This window comes from Galendromus occidentalis, unplaced genomic scaffold (genome assembly GCF_000255335.2).
Source record: "Galendromus occidentalis unplaced genomic scaffold, Mocc_1.1 scf7180000077500, whole genome shotgun sequence".
Lineage (NCBI taxonomy): Eukaryota > Metazoa > Arthropoda > Arachnida > Mesostigmata > Phytoseiidae > Galendromus > Galendromus occidentalis.
In genome coordinates, this window is record NW_003805488.1 from 1,196,673 (window position 1) to 1,215,728 (window position 19,056).

At 51.2% G+C, this 19,056-nt stretch overlaps 4 protein-coding genes across 4 annotated transcripts; 2 read left to right on the forward strand and 2 right to left on the reverse strand.

Moving 5' to 3' along the window:
- The first annotated feature begins 337 nt into the window (after positions 1–337).
- Positions 338–9,346, forward strand: Bap170 (Brahma associated protein 170kD). Its single transcript, XM_029112421.1, has 12 exons — positions 338–414; positions 567–660; positions 2,832–3,100; positions 3,240–3,484; positions 3,590–4,555; positions 4,682–4,953; positions 5,070–5,195; positions 6,634–7,116; positions 7,205–7,342; positions 7,529–7,732; positions 7,857–8,489; positions 8,851–9,346. Exons 1-12 carry the CDS (start codon positions 338–340, stop codon positions 8,938–8,940), a joined length of 3,597 nt encoding a protein of 1,198 aa, XP_028968254.1. The 3' UTR covers positions 8,941–9,346.
- Positions 9,347–11,865: 2,519 nt separating this feature from the next.
- Positions 11,866–13,391, reverse strand: LOC100901650 (uncharacterized protein F54F2.9). Its single transcript, XM_003746635.2, has one exon. The coding sequence runs from the start codon at positions 13,341–13,343 to the stop codon at positions 12,018–12,020; it is 1,326 nt and encodes a 441-aa protein (XP_003746683.1). The 5' UTR covers positions 13,344–13,391; the 3' UTR covers positions 11,866–12,017.
- A 1,234-nt stretch (positions 13,392–14,625) lies between these two features.
- Positions 14,626–15,446, reverse strand: mRpL41 (mitochondrial ribosomal protein L41). The gene is made up of 2 exons (XM_003746636.1): positions 15,060–15,446; positions 14,626–14,860 (listed from the first exon to the last, which is right to left on the reverse strand). Exons 1-2 carry the CDS (start codon positions 15,342–15,344, stop codon positions 14,672–14,674), a joined length of 474 nt encoding a protein of 157 aa, XP_003746684.1. The 5' UTR covers positions 15,345–15,446; the 3' UTR covers positions 14,626–14,671.
- Positions 15,447–16,063: 617 nt separating this feature from the next.
- LOC108864681 (uncharacterized) lies at positions 16,064–17,446 on the forward strand. Its single transcript, XM_018640783.1, has 3 exons — positions 16,064–16,156; positions 16,379–16,581; positions 16,720–17,446. Exons 1-3 carry the CDS (start codon positions 16,064–16,066, stop codon positions 17,444–17,446), a joined length of 1,023 nt encoding a protein of 340 aa, XP_018496299.1.
- The last annotated feature ends 1,610 nt before the right edge of the window (positions 17,447–19,056 follow it).

A 19,056-nucleotide genomic window follows, 5' to 3' on the forward strand; every position in this document is an offset into this window, starting at 1 on the left:
CAGAGCGCCCGCCAACAGCACCGCCCGAAATCGGCGCCGCTAAAGACCTCCCGATGATCGCCTAACAACCCAAACAACATTTGAGAGCCACTCTGCAAACCGTACGGCAAGCTGAATTTGTGAATTTGGACGAGTTGAGCGTCACCGAAGTGTGATGTGCGAGCGCCGCGAGTGAGAACGCTGTAGCTCGGGTCGTGCCGTGTTGAGTGTCAAGCTTGAGTGTTGAATGGGAGGATGATGGCCAGGCTTGTTCATCATTGACCAGAACTGTTGACTGTTAGCTGGCGTTACAGCGTTTGATTCGCTCTCCTGCGAAGATCCGGACAAAGTTTTTTGCATGGAGAAGCTCCACCCGGAGGCCACTGAGGCCTCGCAGTTCCTCAACTCACTGCACGAGTTCCATCGGCAGCGCGGGTAAGTTAGCGGGGTCGAGTTTGCCAGCCGCCTCCAGCCGCAGGAGAGTCAGCAGCGGGACCGCGTAGACTCTAACCGTCCACAAACTCAATCGATTCGGCAGCTTTTCGACCGTGTTCGAGTTCCCGATTAACCGATGGTTGTTGTTTTAGAACGGACTTCAAATTTGCGCCGATTGTTTGCGGTCAAGAACTCGATCTGCACACACTTTACAAATCCGTCACCGCAGTTGGAGGTGCAAGCAAGGTTAGTTTCCGATAGTTTCGCGTTTTCGGGGCCCGCTCGAATGCTCGAACTTTGTAGAGGAGTTTTTAGGAGTCGAAAAGTGATCGAATGAGGTCGTCGGTGAAAACCGAATCGAAATCGGCCGAGAAATCGCTGAACGCGAACAGAAATTGCATCGAATTCTCGAAGTGGCGCTCGGATGTTCCCGGCTAAAAGGGGTTGCCGCAAGGATCCGCGGCGGCCTTGGATAGGGGTGTCTCGGTGGCGCCTTCAAGGGTCTTCGGTGCAAGTGCCCCGAGTGTCTATGTCGATCGTTTTCAGTTGAATTTTATGTGATTTCTGCGTGTTTTGTGCGTTTTGTTAGCTAAGCCTAACGTATAGTGTTGTCGTAAGCTCAAGCCAGTCGTGTTCGCCAGTCCCGGTGATCAAATAAATGCACCCACCCGAAATGAAGTTGCCGGCTTCAAGGGACTCGTAAGCATCGGGATTTTATTCGGTTTCACGAGCGAAAAAATATCGTTTAACGAGGAGCACAGCTCCCACGACGGGAGCCACAGAAATCAGCGGCGATTGAATGTGTATGAGCGAGGCATCGCTCACTTGTCGGAAACTCGACTCTGTCCATCGTATTTTGAACGATATGTTTCCTTTCCTTCCGGGAGGACGGGGTAAATGATCCTTATGCATGGCCCACAATCCCTCCTAATTCTGAATCATCAATGATATTATCCTGATTCTCATCGGTGATGAGCTGGGCGAGACGTTCGAGGTGCGGGCCGAAACACCTGGCCGTCAGTTTTGTTGTTAAACCGGTCGCCGTTGACTCTACGCTCGCGTGAGTGAGTCGAATACTATCGCTCTGACCGGTGTAAGAGTTGAGATACTTTCATGCGCGCCAAAACTTCTTTGCGCTAAGCTATCGACAATGACGCGCGGTCAACACTGGAGAAACTCACTCGTACACCGCGCACGCTTTCAAAGCTCCACCGACAATACGCTCGCAGCCATCTCCCATAATTGTGTCCACTACACAAAATTCAGCTGCCCCGGGTCGATCTGATTCAAGTCGCGGAGGAAATTTCGACTCGTAGAAATTCGATTCTCCTCATTCGTGGTGGGTGAAGAGCGTCGATGATTTTGATTGAATCTCTCCTTCCTGATCATGGAGAGAGCATTACAGTGGTTGGAACAATGTCCGTGATATCTTGATGTTATTCTGATCAGGAAAGCCAGAGAATACGTCGACCCACTATTTTTCGCGATCGTCTTGTCACTCGAGGATTTGCGGAAACATCAACAGAAAAGACGAGGATCTCTCCCGGAAGTGTCCTCGGGGCGCTCGGCTGTCTCATTGTCGGCCCCTGCTCCCAGATGGGTCCTGTAACTCGTGTTTAAGATTCTTCCTCAATCTGAATGTGTGCGAACGCTCTCGAGAATTCTTTTGATTTTAAAAATCATGAGCCCTGTCCAAACTCTCGAGGATGAGCATGCTGTCGGATCCCATTCTGTAGACTTTGAAATGATACGGGCTACGCGATGCAAGCGAATTATTCCCTCTGATGATTGCTCCTGGGACAGCGTAGTTCTCTGTGGCGCTCTTTTTCTCTTTCTCTCGCTGATGGATCATTTTTCGAAATTGGAACCGGAGACCCCTCTCCAGAGGTGAGAGACCGAGCAGTCTTCGGGAATGCCCGAATTCTAGCGCTCGCGCCGATCGCGTCCGAAGCGTTATTTTATGCTTTCAATGTGAAGAAAATCCATGATAATTAGTTGATCAGCCCCTGGTTTGCGTCGGTGGGGGATTCTGCCAAGGCTTATCAAGGACGGCAAGGGATCTGATTTTGAGGAATGAGTGATTTTGTGCGAAAAATTGCGCGAATATAGAGAGTTGTTATTTCATCGTTCGGAGCGGAAAAACGATCCGAAGGCAGTGAGCTCTACCCTTGGGGAAAGCTCTCCTCCCGGCTAGATTCAGGCATCGCGATCGGTATCGTCTCGTATCGAGCGCGACCACACTAGAGAAAAACCGTCGTGGTGGAGGGCGCCGGAGAGAGGGGTGCTTGTTCTTCGGCGCCCCCGGTGCGCTTCCGGTCTCCTTCCCTCGTGAACGAGTCGGATTCTCCCGAGACGGAATTTTTCGAGAAAGAGGAATCTCATGATTCCAGAGCATAACCGTCTCTGACCCCTTTCAGATCAACGAAAAACCTGAACGATGGTACGAAATCTCGCACCAAATTCGGTTCCCGGACAGATGTCCGAACGGAACTCTGGTTCTGCGACGGATGTATCAAAGGTACCTGAGCACATACGAGAAAGTGACGTTCCTCGGAGAGGATCCGGACATGGAAGTCGAGGATTCAGGAGAAGTTTCTTCATCGGCGCTTCGAAATCGAAACGCGAACCGAGGCGGTGGAGCGAATTCGAGCGCGGTCGTTGTACAGGTCCCGATGTCCTACAATCGGTAAGATCAAACTCCTAAATCTCAAAACTCATGATTACGTATTTTGAGCTCCGATGTTTCCCCTCCTCAACTCGGCTCTTCTTCTCATCTGCGTACGAATCTTCTCTGACAAGGAACGGCGTCATTTCGAAATTTTCAGGCAACAGCACGACGTTACCGACGGCCAACGGGTCAACTATGGCTTATCGACGCAGTTCGCTCCGGCGTCCTCACCTTTTGAGCGATTGTGTTTCTCCCTACAATCTGGTCTACCGAACGAAGAAACGTTCGCGTTGAATGTATGCACACTCCTGGCGAACGGGGGACGACATACCATGCAGCTGAATAAAGCTCCGCCCAGACTAATAGACCTCCTCATCGCCCAAGCAGGCTTAGCCAGCGATGGTGAGTTGTTGTAACCCGCAACGAGCGTTACGAGATTCCCGGAATTCTACCGGGCGGAAATTCCGCCTTCAGTCCACCCTACAATTTCCGCTCGACCCGTTTCAGACGCGACGCTGAAAGACATGTTGGAAGAATCCTGGCGAGACTGCGAAGCGAGACGCATGGAGCGGTTTTGGCAGGAGAACGTTGATCCTACGGTAGGAAAATGCTTCGGTTTGAACCCGCTGCCGAAGTACGAGAAGCTGGTCGAGCAACGGATGCAAGACGACACCATCGAGCTGATCGCCGAGGGAGGGTTCATGGCCTCGAAGGATGGACTCATCGACGAAGATGATCTTTTCAATCTGAACAGCGAAGTGAGCCCGCGAGATGCGGAAGCTCAGCGAGTCCTGAGAATAGCGTTGATTCTGCACAACCTGAGCTTCGAAGAAGCCAATGCGCAAATTCTCGCACAAAATCAAGGTTTCCTCCGGATGATGATGTTGAGCTCCCTGAGTCGCTGGGCCAGTCTCCGCCAGGTCGGCTTGGACTGCCTATCGAACATCGCTCCCCATCTACAACTGAACGTGCACGATGATCTCTGCTGTCGGAGTCTCTTGAGACTGACCGTCGACGGTATTCTGAAATCCGAAGACCGGGGTTTGGTGACGAGATGCCTTGACATTCTGGCCCATCTCGCCCAGTGCGAGAACAATCATGGAACTCTCGTCGCCGAGCTTGACGCCACGCTATTCGAGCGTTTGCTCGAGCTGCTCACGGTGCACGATGTGTTGCTCATCATCCATAGTCTCGAAACGCTGTTCGCTTTGACCGAATTGGGCGACGGTATATGCGAACGACTCGTCGCAATCAGGCACGCCATAGGAATCATTGTTTCAATGTTATCGCTGGATCCCATATCGTACGGATCTTCAGCTCAGCGAGGTATGAAAATCGTGGAGCACTTCGATCCTTCGCTGCCACCTGTTGTTAATCCTAGCGCGACACACATCCAAATCCAAACGGTACAAGCCGCCGCAACACCAGTGCAGCATATAGTCCGACCAGCCCAACCCAACGCCAGTATTCAAGGTGAGTCGTCCCGGAAGCTCGGAGGGATTCGGTGGTGGGAGACAGCTCTGGGGAAAATTCCCTCCCCGTGACGGACTAGGGAGATCCTGGAATTTCAGCTGATGGTGTTGTTCTCTCTCGCAGTAGCTCAAGTGCCAGCGGGATCGACGCCGGTCGGCGCGTCGAATCACGGTTCTGCGGTCGTAGTGAGCCAAGAAGCCACCGTGAGCGAGACGGAAGCCTTGGCCATCGCGTGGATTCGTTCTCACTGTGAGCTCACGCCGGGCGCGTCGGTCGGACGTCAGGAGCTCTATGCCGATTACGTGACATTCTGTTCGAAAGCCGGCAAGCGGAGTGTTCTGAGTGGTCAGCACTTCTCGACGTGCATCAAGAATCAGTTCCCTCAGTCATCATTGAAGGTACGAGCTCGAACGTCAACATTTCTTGTTTTTTTGTTACGAAAATAAGCTAATCCTCCACAAAATCGTCGATTTCGATTATTTTATATAAATTGATACACTCTCCTCGAATCCAGGTAACTCAAGTGAGCGGACCCAATCAACAAGTGGGTCAAGCCTGGCAGTACGACAACCTCAGACGGAGAGCGACTCCTACGCCCGTAACCGTTGCACCTACGATCACGACCAGTGTAGTCACTCAGGTGAGCTCGATGACCGTTTTGTTAGAACGTCGGTGAATGTTTGATCTGCTCTGGAAATTCCGACGACAACACTCATTTGCCGTTCGAAACCGTGACTATCGCGAGAGCGAGATCCCCAATCCCATCCCGAAAGAGAGAGCGAGCGAGCGAGTGTTGTCGTTGCGTTTCCGTAGGCGCTCGTGCTACACGGGAGCTAACTCAGGGATCGGGGAAAGCACATTGCACCACACGCGCATTCCACATGCCAAGTGAACGTTAGATCCGAATGCAACTCACTACACTAGTAATGATCGAGACGGTAGCTACTCTGTGGTTCACAAATCCGTTAATTCGGATTGAGCGCTAGGCTAGGCTTGCTACTGCTGATTACGCTACTGCTCGCTCGGCTGAGTACTGACACTGACCGCTGAACGGGAGAGATGAGACAGAATAGAGGGTGTGAGCCTCCCTGTGCCGGAACCAAGATTCCCATATGGTGACGCGGAGGTTTTTGGGAGCAGTCGTTTCTATTCGGTTGGATCGTAGGTTGGACGGTTTATACTTATTATCGATTGTTAGACCTGTTGTCATCGTCCCTGTCGACTTTTCCGTTAACACGACTGAAGGGACTCCATTTGAGCATTTATTATTAAAGCTGCATGCGGAAGCACTCGAACACTCTCTAACAGCTGCTTGGACTAGCGAGAAAATGAAAGGACTGTTGAGTGATGATCGACTGGATTGGGACGGCGGGTCCGGGGAGCACCATGTCGGCTGCCTGCGTAGTGGTGGAGTTTTTTTGTCTTCGAATGCCCCCTCGAGCTTGTGTGCTCCCTCGAAATCGAGGGAGAGAGAAAGGGAGAGAGCGAGAGAGAAAGAAGAACGCAGACGCTGACATGCCATAATTGGCTCATTGTAGCTTTCGGCGACCGCCATGAGTACGCCAAATCCGCTAAGTGCGTCGACGACGACGACGTCGACGGCAAGCAACATGCCGGCCTCGATGGTCGCTCCGAAGGAGAAAGAACCCGCAGCGGGGTCGGCGGGGAGCATTCTCAAGGCGCAGCTGAGTGCGCCTAGGCAATGCGTAACCGCGGCTGCCAACGACGATGAGAAACAGCCTCAGCAGCCGCAACAGGTGCAGCAGCCGACGACAGCTGCCGGCAGCACCCAGGCGGGCAGTAGCAACCTTATTAAAAGTCTCTTGGCGAGTAAGGTACGTCGCTTCACACAGAATTAGGAACACGGACAATTAGACGGGATGTGAGACGAATCCTGGATGGGGGAGGATTCTCATTGGGGGCATTATCTTGAGCAACTGGTCGAGCCCCCGCAAAATTGGTCTTTCAACCTACTACCATATGAGTGACACATATATTGTATTAAGTACAAGGAAACCGATTCAACTCGGATGACCCTCGGTTCTGTGATCTGAACGCTGCCTTTCGTCGCCTTGCAGGTTTCACGGAATCTCCAGAAACAAGCGGAACAGGCGACAGCGGGTTCAACGCTGGCAGCCTCGACGCCGATGGGCACAACAGCAGCCGCGACGATTATAACGGCGCCGATCAGCAAGCCCAAACCCGCCGCATGTGAAAATGTGTCGTCGAAGGAAGAAGCTCACGTCAACGGAATCGAGGAATCGAACGATGGAGCACCCGAAGGCCTTGCTGCGAGGGGTATTCCGCCAGTCAAAGAGACCGGTGGCGTTCCCGCGAAGAGTAATGGGAACCATGAAGTCGTCGCGGTGAGCAAGGTGTACAAATCTTCACCGCTTTTGAATGGTCTGCTCGACCGGGGAACACCCTCTGTGAAAACGGTCAACGGCGAAAACGTTGACGAGTCGAAGAAAGTCAACGGCGATGGAGTTACCATAATCGATGTCCGGAAACGGAGACTCACATTCAGTTCGGACGACTCCAACAGCCAAGAGGATCACAGCGTGAGTTTTTTCTTCTCGATCGAGATGGTAGACTGAGAGGTGAAGCTCGACGTTGAAACTGTTAAGATGAGGTTTATTCCTTCCGCAGGACAAAAAACAGATCGCAGGGAAGATTTCAACGAAGACGACACTGCACAACGGAGTCAGTGAAGATGCTTTCCCGACGAATAACAACGATCAATCCAAGAGAATTAAGCTCGACAAAAGCGATCAGCCTTGTCTGAAGGTGAGATTTCGATCCCCAAAATAGGCACGATTCAGACTCGCCATTCCCGCGCGGGATTCCAGACCAGCCCCTCTGCCTTCCTCACGGGCCGCTCACGAATTTTTTCCTGCTCGATGGAGAGGGTGCCCGGCCTGTTTTGGCTCATTGCTCACAATAGGGACTAATCGGAATCTTTTCGAGCTACAGCAAGCCAATGGCGACTTGAGTGCGACGACGGTGGACGCAGAAAAAGCGGTGGAAGAACCAGTCAAGGGAAATAGCGACGTCCTCAACGAGCCAGTCGAGACTGAGGACAAAGAAAAAACGTCGACCGACGAAGTCAGGGACGGAGCCAAACAAAGCAGTGACGACGGTAAAACTGTCCCTGAAAAGGACCAAGAAAAGTCGAAGGTACGAATTCGTGATCTCGACGCTTCGAAGTTGATCTCCGACAATATCGTATATAAGTCGCTCGATTGTTCCGCGTATCGATACCGTCTCCTCTCCAAAATTCACCCGATCAATCTGCTTGCAGGAAGAGAAACCTGAGAAGGTTCTGAGATACTATTGCGAATGGAGAAACTGCGAAAAATCATTTCTACAAACGCGGCAAGTGTTCCTGCATGCGATCCACGACCACGTAGGTCTCCGGCCGTCCGCGAGCGCTCCTCCCGGAAACGAAGAAATGTTTTGTGAATGGGGCGTCACCGGTGATAAGAAGTCCTGTGACAACATGGCCCGCAAACGTTTGTCGCTCTGTACGCACGTCCAGGAACGGCATTGTAGCGATAATCACCTACAGATCCAAGCAATCCGGCGGCAACAGATAAACCAGTTCGGCACGGCGAGCTTACCCGCACCTCAACAGCCGCCGCCGCACCCCGGCTACGCTCCGGATGCTGCAGTTCACGCAATTCGGAGACACGCTCACAGCTTCTATCAGTATAAGGACGCCGCCGACGAGAAAGAACATCCCGTGACGAAGAGTGTGCGATTAACGGCGGCTCTGATCTTGCGGAATCTCGCCAAGTACGCGCCTGAATGCCGGACGCAATTGGTTCAGTACGAACATCGGTTAGCGCAGGTGGCGATGTCGTGTTTGGAAAGCTCGAGAACGATCGCGCAATGTCTAGCAGATATACATGGCTCTCAGGACAGTGCGAGCAAGGTATGTTCCCCTTATTCGCTCAAAGGCTAAATTGTCTCCTCGTGACCTACTCTCCCATGATTTATTCATTCATATATTTCCGTGGGCCATCGGATTTTTTGTGACTCTTCCGCCACCAGTTTTTGAGCCATTATCCACCCTCAGTTGTGAGCATTTCTGAATTCCCTCCGAGGCTGTTCGTATTCTAGTTCCGAAGTCCTTGCCTCACATGAATTCGAGCTCTTATCTGTTATCAGTCGAATTCCTTCCTATCATTAAAAATTTATCTCTTGATTGGAACACGGATATTTTCCCAGGACTCGACACCGTGCCCGTCCAGGTTATCCAGAGCAGAAGCTAATGACTTTTATTCTCCATGCAGACATTGGCCTTGATGGAGCAGAACCAGCTCTTCCAGGAGGAGACTCGGCCTCGATACACGACCGGAAACGACGTGGCGCAATCTCACTGAAAAGCTCCGTCAGCCCCATAATGGATCTAATATATCATCGAGCAGAGAATCATCCGAACCAGAGAGGTTCCATCCGGGAGCGTGGAGTAGCGTACATATATATAGATAGATAGTTAGGTAAAAGATCGGAATACAGAACGAAACGAGGCTTCTCCTGCGAGTGGGTGTTAGACTTGAGGGGGAAATCAGCGAGAGAGAAAGAGACCGAGCGAAACAATGATCGTCGCCCTGGTCATCGTTCTGAGACTCGCGGTTGAGCAACTGCGTGTCGAACTCTGTTTGTAAGTTACGGGCGGGCGTTTGTTTTCCGAACGTTAATTGGTCCACAGAATTGTGTGTACATAGAATATACATAGAGGAAGAGGAGAACAGAGAGAAGAATGCAAACGAGAGATAACCGACTCGAAAGAGAGGACGGCCATCGAGTCCCTACCGCGTTCCGTCCGACAGCGATGGCGGTGCCGGGATGGGGAGATCAAGGGAAAACAAAATTCACACGAGACGAAAGCTGGCGCCGTGTGACAGATGGATCGGAGAAATCGAGGGGCGGAAGCGGATCCGGTCGAAACAGTTGTGTAATTAATCTTTTGCTTCCGAGTACCAATCATTATGTACAGGATTTGTCACCCGGTTTGGTAGCGGAAGCTTGTTCATACTTGGAGTTTATCGAGCACGTTAGCAACTTTCATTGATGACAACAAAATCAACAATATGATACTACGACAAAAGCATTAACAAACCGAAGGATGCAAACACCACTGAATCGAGACGGACCCGAGGGTGAAGTCCTTCCATGACTGGATGGATAGGGGAAACGACAACATCAAGGGCAGCAAAACAACAGAGTCAACAGCAGAAGCATAGCGGATCGAGGCAAAAACGAGACGAAACTTAACCTATGATGGATATGACACGTTGCAACTCGGCGTGGTGGATATTCCTCGCAGACGAAGTTTTGTATGAATGAATTTGTTGGGCTGACATGAGTGATGATTAATTATTGAACATAGCTAGACCGCGATAGGAAGAGTCAACATCAATTCAACGCGTTGGAAGATGTAGGTCGATAGAGTGGTCGGACCGATTGTACTCGGAGGTCGGCATTAGTTGAGCTAATAGTGACTGCCTGGGTGACTGACTGCCTACCTGCCTGTCCGGCTGTCTGTCTGGTGATCATGATAAGGAAAAATCCTCGCTATAAAGACTGCTGGTCCGAGTGGAACGTTGTGCCTTGGGAAGGGGAAAAGGGATCAATCCATGCATGGAATCGCAAGGAGGGGGATCTAAATCAGATATCGCCTCTTGATGGTCCAGACTGAATACATTCAAGACTCGAGAGGAGGAGGCTGATAGAATACACAAACACACATGTACACAGGAAAAGTCGTGGAGGAGACGTGAATACAAAAGAGGAACAATATGAGAAACACGCCGTAACGTACATCCTTGCAGATTATCTCACAATTTATGCATTCAGAAAAGGCTGAATGCCGGAAAGGTAGCCAGGGGCTCTCGAGATGGTATCGCTGATATCAGCGGTGTGTCTTGATTCTCCATTCTCGAACGGATCAAGCCTCACCGAACGGAATGTCGGGAACTCCCGGGCGGGGATCGCGGTGATTTTCTACTTTATGTTCACTTTTGGTTAGCGTTTCCATTTGGACATTCGAAATACTGTGTACATCTATCATGAGTGTAGAATTCGATTCGATGTCATCCATCATTTCTGAGAAGATGACGTGCAGAAGAAGCATAAGGCAAATGTTCCGAAAATGGTCGACCGCCTATTCTGACGACCAACCGAAGTCAATCATTTCTTTGGGGCGAGGATGAATTACCGTGGCTAATTCCACAGTTGTTCCGCTTCGAGCGACCGGAGTGATCTTTTATTTTTCGTCCGGATCGTTTGCCAGGGTCGGTGCGGAAAACTTGAGTTTCCCCGAGCCGGGCGAAAGTGAGTGAACCAGTAGTAGGCGACAGGTGATGATCTTGATGATGGTAAAGAATTACGAGCATCCACACATTCAAGTTACACCGAGACCGATCACAGTTGAAACGTCTCTCAAAGAGCGGAGGGAAAGAATCTAAAACGGCAACAGCATATTATTTTGTAAAATAAAATATTTAAAGTAAAACTTATAATCCGAGCGTGTTGTTCTTTCCTGTAGGATCAGGGTATCCGCTTTCCAGGTTTCAGTCTCGTCCTCGAACACCGCAATTGTGGCAAACAACGAACTCTTGGGAATACTGAATCCTATAACTCTTGGACTCCAAGTCAAATTAGGCTCAATGACTCGCTGAACGAGACTGTGATTGATTGATCAATCCATCTCGAAATATGAGAGATGGGACCCCGACCTCACTCAGGCACGTCGCGACCCGCTGCGTGCGAGAAGCGAGGATAGATCACGCGGACCTGTATCCCTCCGTCCTAACTTCAAGCTCCGGGCCACGGTTTCTGAGGGGGCGAGGATTTCGAAGGGATTATTTGCACTCTGCATAGAACTTCGAAATTCTCCGCTTTGAATTCGTCACGGAAGTCTCCGAATGCAACGCTCCTTTTTTCACACAGAGCCTTGTTCTCCGCTTCTAGCAATGTCTTTGTCAACGAGAGCATTCGTTTTTTTTATCATGAGATGACTTCAAAGGATCAGCAGATGGCAGGACTCCCAGGTTCATGCAATCTTTCCGATCAATTTCTGAAAAAGCGCCATAAGCAACGACATGAGAGAATGCTCTCCGGTCTGTTTGAAATTCCGAATCGCCAATTGGGAGGACATTCGAATTGGCTCACGCGAGCTCGGCGAATGGGAATGCCCTCGTACGAGTGAGGATATTGCAGGCTATTTCTTCTGAGTCAGCCCCATACATCCCGCGGAACGGCGCAGAACCCCACAAAATATACACGAAAGGAGTACACCTTCGAACGATTCCAACATATGTATGAAAATATATTCCGGCAACTCTTTCAACGAATTCGCTCAGTTTCAACAATTCAGGTGACCGCGTTACATCGCTATGAGATGACATTCATTCCATTATTTATATCTATGACAATGGATCCCACATCGATCTAATTATTCCACCTGTTCAGTTTTCTTCTTCTTGATGTTTTCGATAAGCCACTGAACGCGGCTTATGCAAGCCCGTTTCGATTTGCCATCGACGCGATCTGAGATGAGATCCCAACGTCCTTCAGTCCACTTTGGAAACGCCACCATTGCAAGCTCTAGCTGCTTCTGTTGAGCCTGACTCCATTCGGTGGGATCGAGTTTCTCCGCAGGTTCGTCCCCTTCATCATTCTCATCCTCATCTGAGCTCTTCGAAGTGATCTCACTTTCTACCCAGAGCGACTTGTTCGTGCTCTGTTGCTGTGGAATGACGTTTGTGTTGGACGTTCGCAAGGTTTTTGTCTTCTCTGTGACATCGGCAGTGCTCCTATTGAGAGCTTCGCTTATCTTGTCCCATCGGTCCTGAGTTCCGACGGGGAACTTCTTCAGTAGTCGGATGAGTGCAGCGACTTCAGTGTCGGTCCATGGGCCCGACTTCAGCTCTTTTTGGCCAGACTCCCGTGGAGCCGACGCTTTCGTCGTCGTGACTACTGGAGCGTTCCCGTTGACAACTTGTGCCCCTTTGACTTCGGTCCTCTGTCGAGGAGTCCGTTTAGGTCTAACGATTTCTTCCTCTTCTTCCTCCTCGGCCTCTTCTGGTATTTCTTCTTTTTTCAATCGTTCCTTGATAAGACTCGGGAGCGCGAGAATTCCGTAGAACATCGAGATCGGAAAACTGACGAACCAAATATCCTTGAAAGTGGGAGCGATTATGTGCGACATGAGCTCCTCCCGAAGCTGTCTGATCTCCTCTTCAGCTGCTTTGTTCTTCTTCGTGTTCGTGGACCTGAGTTTCTTCCTCTTGATAGCTTCGTTAACGTTCGAGTTGATGGTGAATTTCTTCTCCCAATAGGACGCGTACATCCAGAGCGTCTGGGCCACGGTCACAATAATCGCCATCAAAACGCTCATTTCCGTCGATCCCATTTTGCGGGCTTTGCGGTAGTATCTGTAGTACATGCTACGAGCCCAATCGGGAATGCCGTACTCGAGCACCTCATGGTACTTCGCTCGTTTCTTCTCATCTTTCAAGACTTCGACCACGGAGGCGATTTTCCGGAATTTCTCGGGAGCGTCAGGGTCAGAATTCTTGTCGGGGTGATACAGCAACGATAAACGCCGGTACGCCTTCCGGATGTCAGAGGTCGTCGAATTCGCGGGAACCTCGAGGAAATCGTAGAAATTCTGTTTCACGTCTTCGACAACATCGAACAGATCTAAATCGTCCACGGTGAGATCGGCAGAAACCAAGGCCCACACGGCCGCGATATGGAATGCCAGGAGCAGCTTCATTTTCGAACGTCAATCCTGCCGGAAGCCAGCCCACAAGGTGAAACGACGACAACCCCGACGGCGGCGTTCTGACAGCCCTGACCACGTGTGAACGCTTCAGAGAAACATATGTTCACTACCACCGAGACTCCGAACTAGCCTCAACTCGTCGTTTTCCAAACTCAAGATCACCAATCTGCTCCAGCAGTGGAACAGCTGAAAGCTCCTCAGCGGCGTGAACGGCGGCAGCGGCGGCGGAATTGTGGGGCAGCCGCGGCGAACAGTTGTGCTGTGTGCTGTGTGACACGCGAATGGGTCCGTGGATGCTCCGCACAGGAGCTCGTTTTTCCAAAACGCCAGAAGGCTCTGACTTCACGTACGCTCAAGAAAGGGGTGTAATGTCATGGGAGCCTCCTCAGGAATGTCAAGGGAAACTTGCGGAAGAAGAAATCCTGTCGTCGACGAGTATTTTGTGAGACAATGGTGTCAATGATCTTTGTTGAGCGGGAAATCCGAATCATTCCCATCAGGCTTCACGAATCACCGGGCTACGGGGGAGTCAATGTTGGAAGTCATGGAGCATGTCCAGCGGTCTACAATGCTCAGGGTCCCATAGCTGTCTCTGTCAAATGTAACAAGAGCTAAGAACACCTTTCAATCTAGCTTCGGGGGCCGTGTGGCCTATCAGGGGTGGAGTCTGGAGTCCTTGAACTTGCAACTCTTGGACCGGAAGTTTTTTACGCGACTGTATGCAAGGGGACGGAGCTTTAAATTTTGGAGCAGCTATTCGAGGAGGGCGCTATCCTAGAGGGAGGACTAGGAGGGAACGAGGAGTTCGACGACCGCTCTCGAATGGGACAGTTCCGCTGATTGTTCGCGACTCCCCCGATACAGGGGAATCGCGCAGATCTCATGAGAATCAGAGCTCAGCTTCACCCCAAGTGACAACAGAGAACCAGACTATGCAGCTCGCGGGATTCAAGGAATGCCGCGGCTTTCTCTTCGAGCTCCTCCCGGGATCCGGCTCCGTGCGAAGCTCGAGATAGCTTCTCCGACCCGAAAGGAAAATCTGGCGGAGGGCTTCTGTCGCCCTGGCATTCCGATTCCAACAGAAACGTTGGGGGTATCCCTGCTCAACCGCGAGACGCTTCCATTTCGCGGACAGTCTACTGTCTGCAAGAGTTGGGGCGATAATAGAAAGCCTTCCATCGATGAACGAGGGATACGCGGACCCCAACAAACGGTCTGCGTGTCGCAAATGACGGAATTTTTCGGACTCGAAGGAGGAGGAGACTCTCGAAAGATAACTACGTATTTTATTTCACAAATACATACATAATCCATTCCGATCATAGTATTCGCTTGTCATCCCAAAATCTGTTGAAATAATCTGCCCCCGTGCGCTGTGCCCGGGCTTTCGCTTCTTCATACCCGAGCATTTCGTCTTCGGAGGGTTCCAGACTGTTCCCGTGTTCGTCTAATTTGCCTGCCTTGAAGTCTGCTTCGATCTTCTCTGTATACATCGCCTCGAAGAGGTTCTGCGAAAATAATAATTGTCGATGCATGTATTCTATATATTATCCGTATTCGACCCTTACGCTCTCTAGGCTGCTTCCCGCTTGCTGTGTCACGAAGGGAATTGGAGCAATATGCCCCAGAGTGAGCAACGAATGTGGATCAGATTCGAGGGGTAGGCACGCCTGACTCTATCGACATCGGATCCCCCCGGGAACTCACCTCAGCAGTGAACTCGCTCTGATTGACCTCTGGAACATTGTAGGAGACATAGGGTTTCAGTTTGAAGCCTTCAAGATCAGGTACCACAAGTTCTGGGATCATTTCCGGTATGATTTCGGAGCTCCCCTCCATTGTTGGCATCCGAGCACCGACGTATTCCTCGGGGCCGGGGTTCATTTTATCGTGTATAGAACCTCGGTTCGACATCTGGAATTTCCGGAAGTTCCTCTTGCCCAGGCGAGCACAGGATGTTGAAATGGTTCGCACGAAAGTCAGTGAATTCATTATCACAGCTCCGTGCAGCGGATAGTGCGCGGGGGATATCTCTGCGTGGAGTCCAATGGAGAAGAAACAAAACACGCGCGACCCAAGAGAAACCAGAACACACACCGTATATCCCAGACGCTGATGATGATGATCTCTGCCTGGGGGAATTCGAGCGGTCTTGGACTTCCTGCTTTTTCCGGAAGATTTCAGCTGTTATCTTGCACGACGTTCGCGGTTTTTGAGCATGCCAGCTGAACCTACAGCGCGATCTTGAGTTCCTAGGTCGTGTCATACCGGGCCCGGAATATTACGACGCGGTCGTTGTTGGGGAGACCCAAGGCTCAGCTTCAGCTGTTCTGCTCCCCCCGAGCTCTGAGTGTGTCTAAAATCGGTGGTGTCTGTCCCCGTACTCCGCCCTGAGCTATAGTCTCGGTTGGAGGATGACAGCGAGACCTGGGAGCACAATGTACATCGCCAGCCGGTTTCTGTCATCCGGAGGACACGACACAAAGTCTGTGTCCACACACGACACAATAACATGTTGCGCTCCGCCGACGACGGCTTCTTAACTCGTACCTTCACGTTTGCTCCCGCACAAAATCTCTTCGCGAGCCTGAAGAAATGATGCCAGATCGCAATGGCTCTCGGCGATCCTCATCGGTGACCTGTCCTTTTTTGTGGTGTTCCTAGGGCCTGGCTAAGGAAAAACCCAATCCTGAGAACATTTCCCCGTGGCGATGAAATCGAACAAGAAATTCGAATGCAGAGAGCCGCGATGTCTTGTCGACGGCGAACCGCGTGTATTCACAAGAGCAGCTCTTTTCCGACAGGTAGGGCTCCGACTCGCTGGAGTGTGCCCAACGGAAGTCAGGGAATGAATTATGTCGGTGCCGGATTTTCTCAATTTATTCCCTCGGAGGAGTGACCTACTCGCCGACAAAATCGACTACCTAATGGTCCATGATCTGCCCCTCAAGGGACCTGGCCCCCGTGACTACATTTCCGAAGAATGAAGTGGGTGTTCGATACTGACCGGCCTCATTTCCTTTCAGCATGAGCTGAAGGTGCACGCGGAGAAAAAATTGAGGTGCGCGCATTGTCCTAAAACTTTCTCCGTGCACTATCTCCTCAAACATCACGAGAACCACTGTAACCAGACGGTGAAATGTCCACACTGTGATGCGACGTTCCGACATCGGAGCTCCTGCCGACGGCACCAAAAAACGGCGAAGCATGGCGTCCCGAGTCCACCGAGGTAAATTGAGGCTAGGCTTGTCTATCATCGATTTGAATCAGAAAGATTCGGCCAGACGCCATAAAATCCTGCCGGGTCACGGTGCAATAAGAATTAGCAACCCCTGGATATTGAGATTTCTCGATATTGACCCCACAGAGCGCCAAATGAAGGAAGTCGGCTCACTTTCAATATCATGCCGCTCCAGCTGGTGCCCGTACTCCTGGTGGCCAAAAATTCCGAATCGTCTCCTACAACGCGGCCTCATCCGGAACTCGAATCGAAGAAAAAGCAGACCTTCAGACCTATCCGTCCAAAGAGCTCTGCTACCACACCGGCTTTTTCGAGTACCCCCAAAGAATCTACTGCGGTGCAGACGTCGACGGAATGCGAGCCGATCCCGGGTCCTTCGATTGCCACCCAGACCGTAACGAATCATTGCACCGTCGCAGTCGGCATCGATGAGGTCTTCGAAGACTTGGAGAAATTGTTCGCCCAAGCCGAGACCCAAACGCATAGTCAGATGTCTGAGCAAAACTTCCAGCACGCGGAAACGCAGACGAATCAGCCGAGCCTCGCAGATTCAGATATGCAGACTATCTACGACAAACTGAGCGATCTCTCCCCAATCCCATCTGAGCCCTTGCCACATGTCGGCCAGGTAGAAGATCGGGCATTGAGCGCGGTCGAGGTCCAAACTAGCTTCGAGCGTCAGATGCAACATTTCGGGATGCAAACCGTTTTCCCGAATGATTCGAAGATTGCGGGAACTCAAACCCCGGGCATTCCCTCCTTTGACGGTCAATGCCAGACAGGAATGGAATTGTCCTCGGTCGAAACGCAGACCATCGAACAATTTCTCAACGAGCTGGAGAACACGAATTGAAGGAGCGGAAATAGCCCCTGATTCGGTGCATAGACAATTGAGCGCAAATCAATTTGAGCGCACGATCGATTTGAGCCCCAGTGCGATTTAAGCGCGAAGCCAATCAGAGCGGATAAGAGCGCAGCCCGAATTGAGCGCAGCCCGAATCGAGCGCGACCAGATTGAGCGCTCAACCGATCCGAGCGCAAGTCGATTTCAGCGCGACCAAATTGAGCGCGGATCCGATTCGCGCGAGAAGGAGTTTCCTACCCACCATCGACGCTCCATGTACCGGCAGGCACCTAAAATTGGCAGTTGTCCGTTCGAATTGCCTCTGCCCGAAATTATACCGCTCGCGTTGGAGGAAAAATTCAACGAACTTCATCATGCCTCTGCAGTTTCTCACTTCAACCCGAGGAAAACCCTGTAATCCACGACGGTGACCTGTTCAGGCAAGACCGAAAGATGTTTAAAAAAGAGATGCGCGACTCGAGCTCACTCAGATGAAAGGACATGGAGTCACAGTCAGTATTGTGCATACGACTCGATGCTCGCAAAGAGATTCTATGCTCGTTCATTCCCAGCGGAGAATTAATCATAGGTCCTCCCGCATCAGGTGTCTCCGGAACACGAGCATGCTCCGGAGACGGTGTCCATAGCAGTTCGTGAGTCGTGAGACCTTGAACGAGCTCCTGGAGACAGCAAGGAGTTCTTCGAGCGACACCAGAACGTCGAATATCGTAGACACTCTGGTGGGCCCACTCACATCGAAAGCTGTGCGACCGGACAGACGATCCACGTGAGACTACCGGACGGGAATGTGGTTCCCATGCGGAATCTCTGAACGGATACGATCCTCAAGCCATACACACAGACTTTGATTCAGCTATGATAAAACAGTTGGAGGCCGCCTTTCCCGCGGCCGGAATCGTAGGCTGTTCATTCCATTTCCATCAGGCTTTGTGGCGACACATTCGAACTGATGCCCAACTTCTCAAGGCTTACAAGAAGGACACGGACTTCACTCTCGACCTCCGAATGTTCACAGCACTCGCCTCCGTTTCCGTCGAGCACGTGAAAGAGCACTACGAAGCTCTCCTTGGGAGTGAATTCGTACAAAATAAGTTGATGCTTCTCAACGGATTCATTGACTACTTGGAATTCACTTGGATCGGAAGACCGCGCCATCCGCCTGTATTCAAGATTGAGTGGTGGAATCCATACCAAGTGGCGAAGGACATCTTATATAGGGAGAGTTGCCGCTCCGCGGCTGAATCGCATCTGCGCCAATGAAGACGCCACCGGATAATTACCGAGAGCATCTGACACTCATCAGATCGCTCAATACGCGTCCCCTAAGCCCATACCCGTCGCTAAATCTTGAGGTGCAAGGGCCGTTGTTTCCAACGGCCGCCCGCCCGCTGTAAGAAGCCTCCGAAGCCGTTATTCGTCGATGAAGAAGTAAACAACGGGGGCCTCTGCTCTCTGCTTCAGGTAGCGACCAAAAATTTCTTTAGAGGGGGCTAAGACCCCTTGGCCCTCCCCATATGAACGCTTCTGTCCTAAAGTCACCTCTATCCACTTCATCCAAATACGCATGTTTTTTGTTTTCCAGCGTCAACGCTGAAAGG

Coding starts and splice junctions, on each gene's coding strand:
- LOC108864681 (XM_018640783.1), top strand. CDS start 16,064: ATGAAATCGAACAAGAAATTCGAATGCAGAGAGCCGCGATGTCTTGTC. Junction 16,157..16,378: donor GAGCAGCTCTTTTCCGACAG/GTAGGGCTCCGA, acceptor ATTTCCTTTCAG/CATGAGCTGAAGGTGCACGC. Junction 16,582..16,719: donor GGCGTCCCGAGTCCACCGAG/GTAAATTGAGGC, acceptor TTGACCCCACAG/AGCGCCAAATGAAGGAAGTC.
- mRpL41 (XM_003746636.1), bottom strand. CDS start 15,344: ATGAATTCACTGACTTTCGTGCGAACCATTTCAACATCCTGTGCTCGC. Junction 14,861..15,059: donor AGAGCGAGTTCACTGCTGAG/GTGAGTTCCCGG, acceptor TTATTTTCGCAG/AACCTCTTCGAGGCGATGTA.
- LOC100901650 (XM_003746635.2), bottom strand. CDS start 13,343: ATGAAGCTGCTCCTGGCATTCCATATCGCGGCCGTGTGGGCCTTGGTT.
- Bap170 (XM_029112421.1), top strand. CDS start 338: ATGGAGAAGCTCCACCCGGAGGCCACTGAGGCCTCGCAGTTCCTCAAC. Junction 3,485..3,589: donor AGCAGGCTTAGCCAGCGATG/GTGAGTTGTTGT, acceptor GACCCGTTTCAG/ACGCGACGCTGAAAGACATG. Junction 8,490..8,850: donor CTCAGGACAGTGCGAGCAAG/GTATGTTCCCCT, acceptor TTCTCCATGCAG/ACATTGGCCTTGATGGAGCA.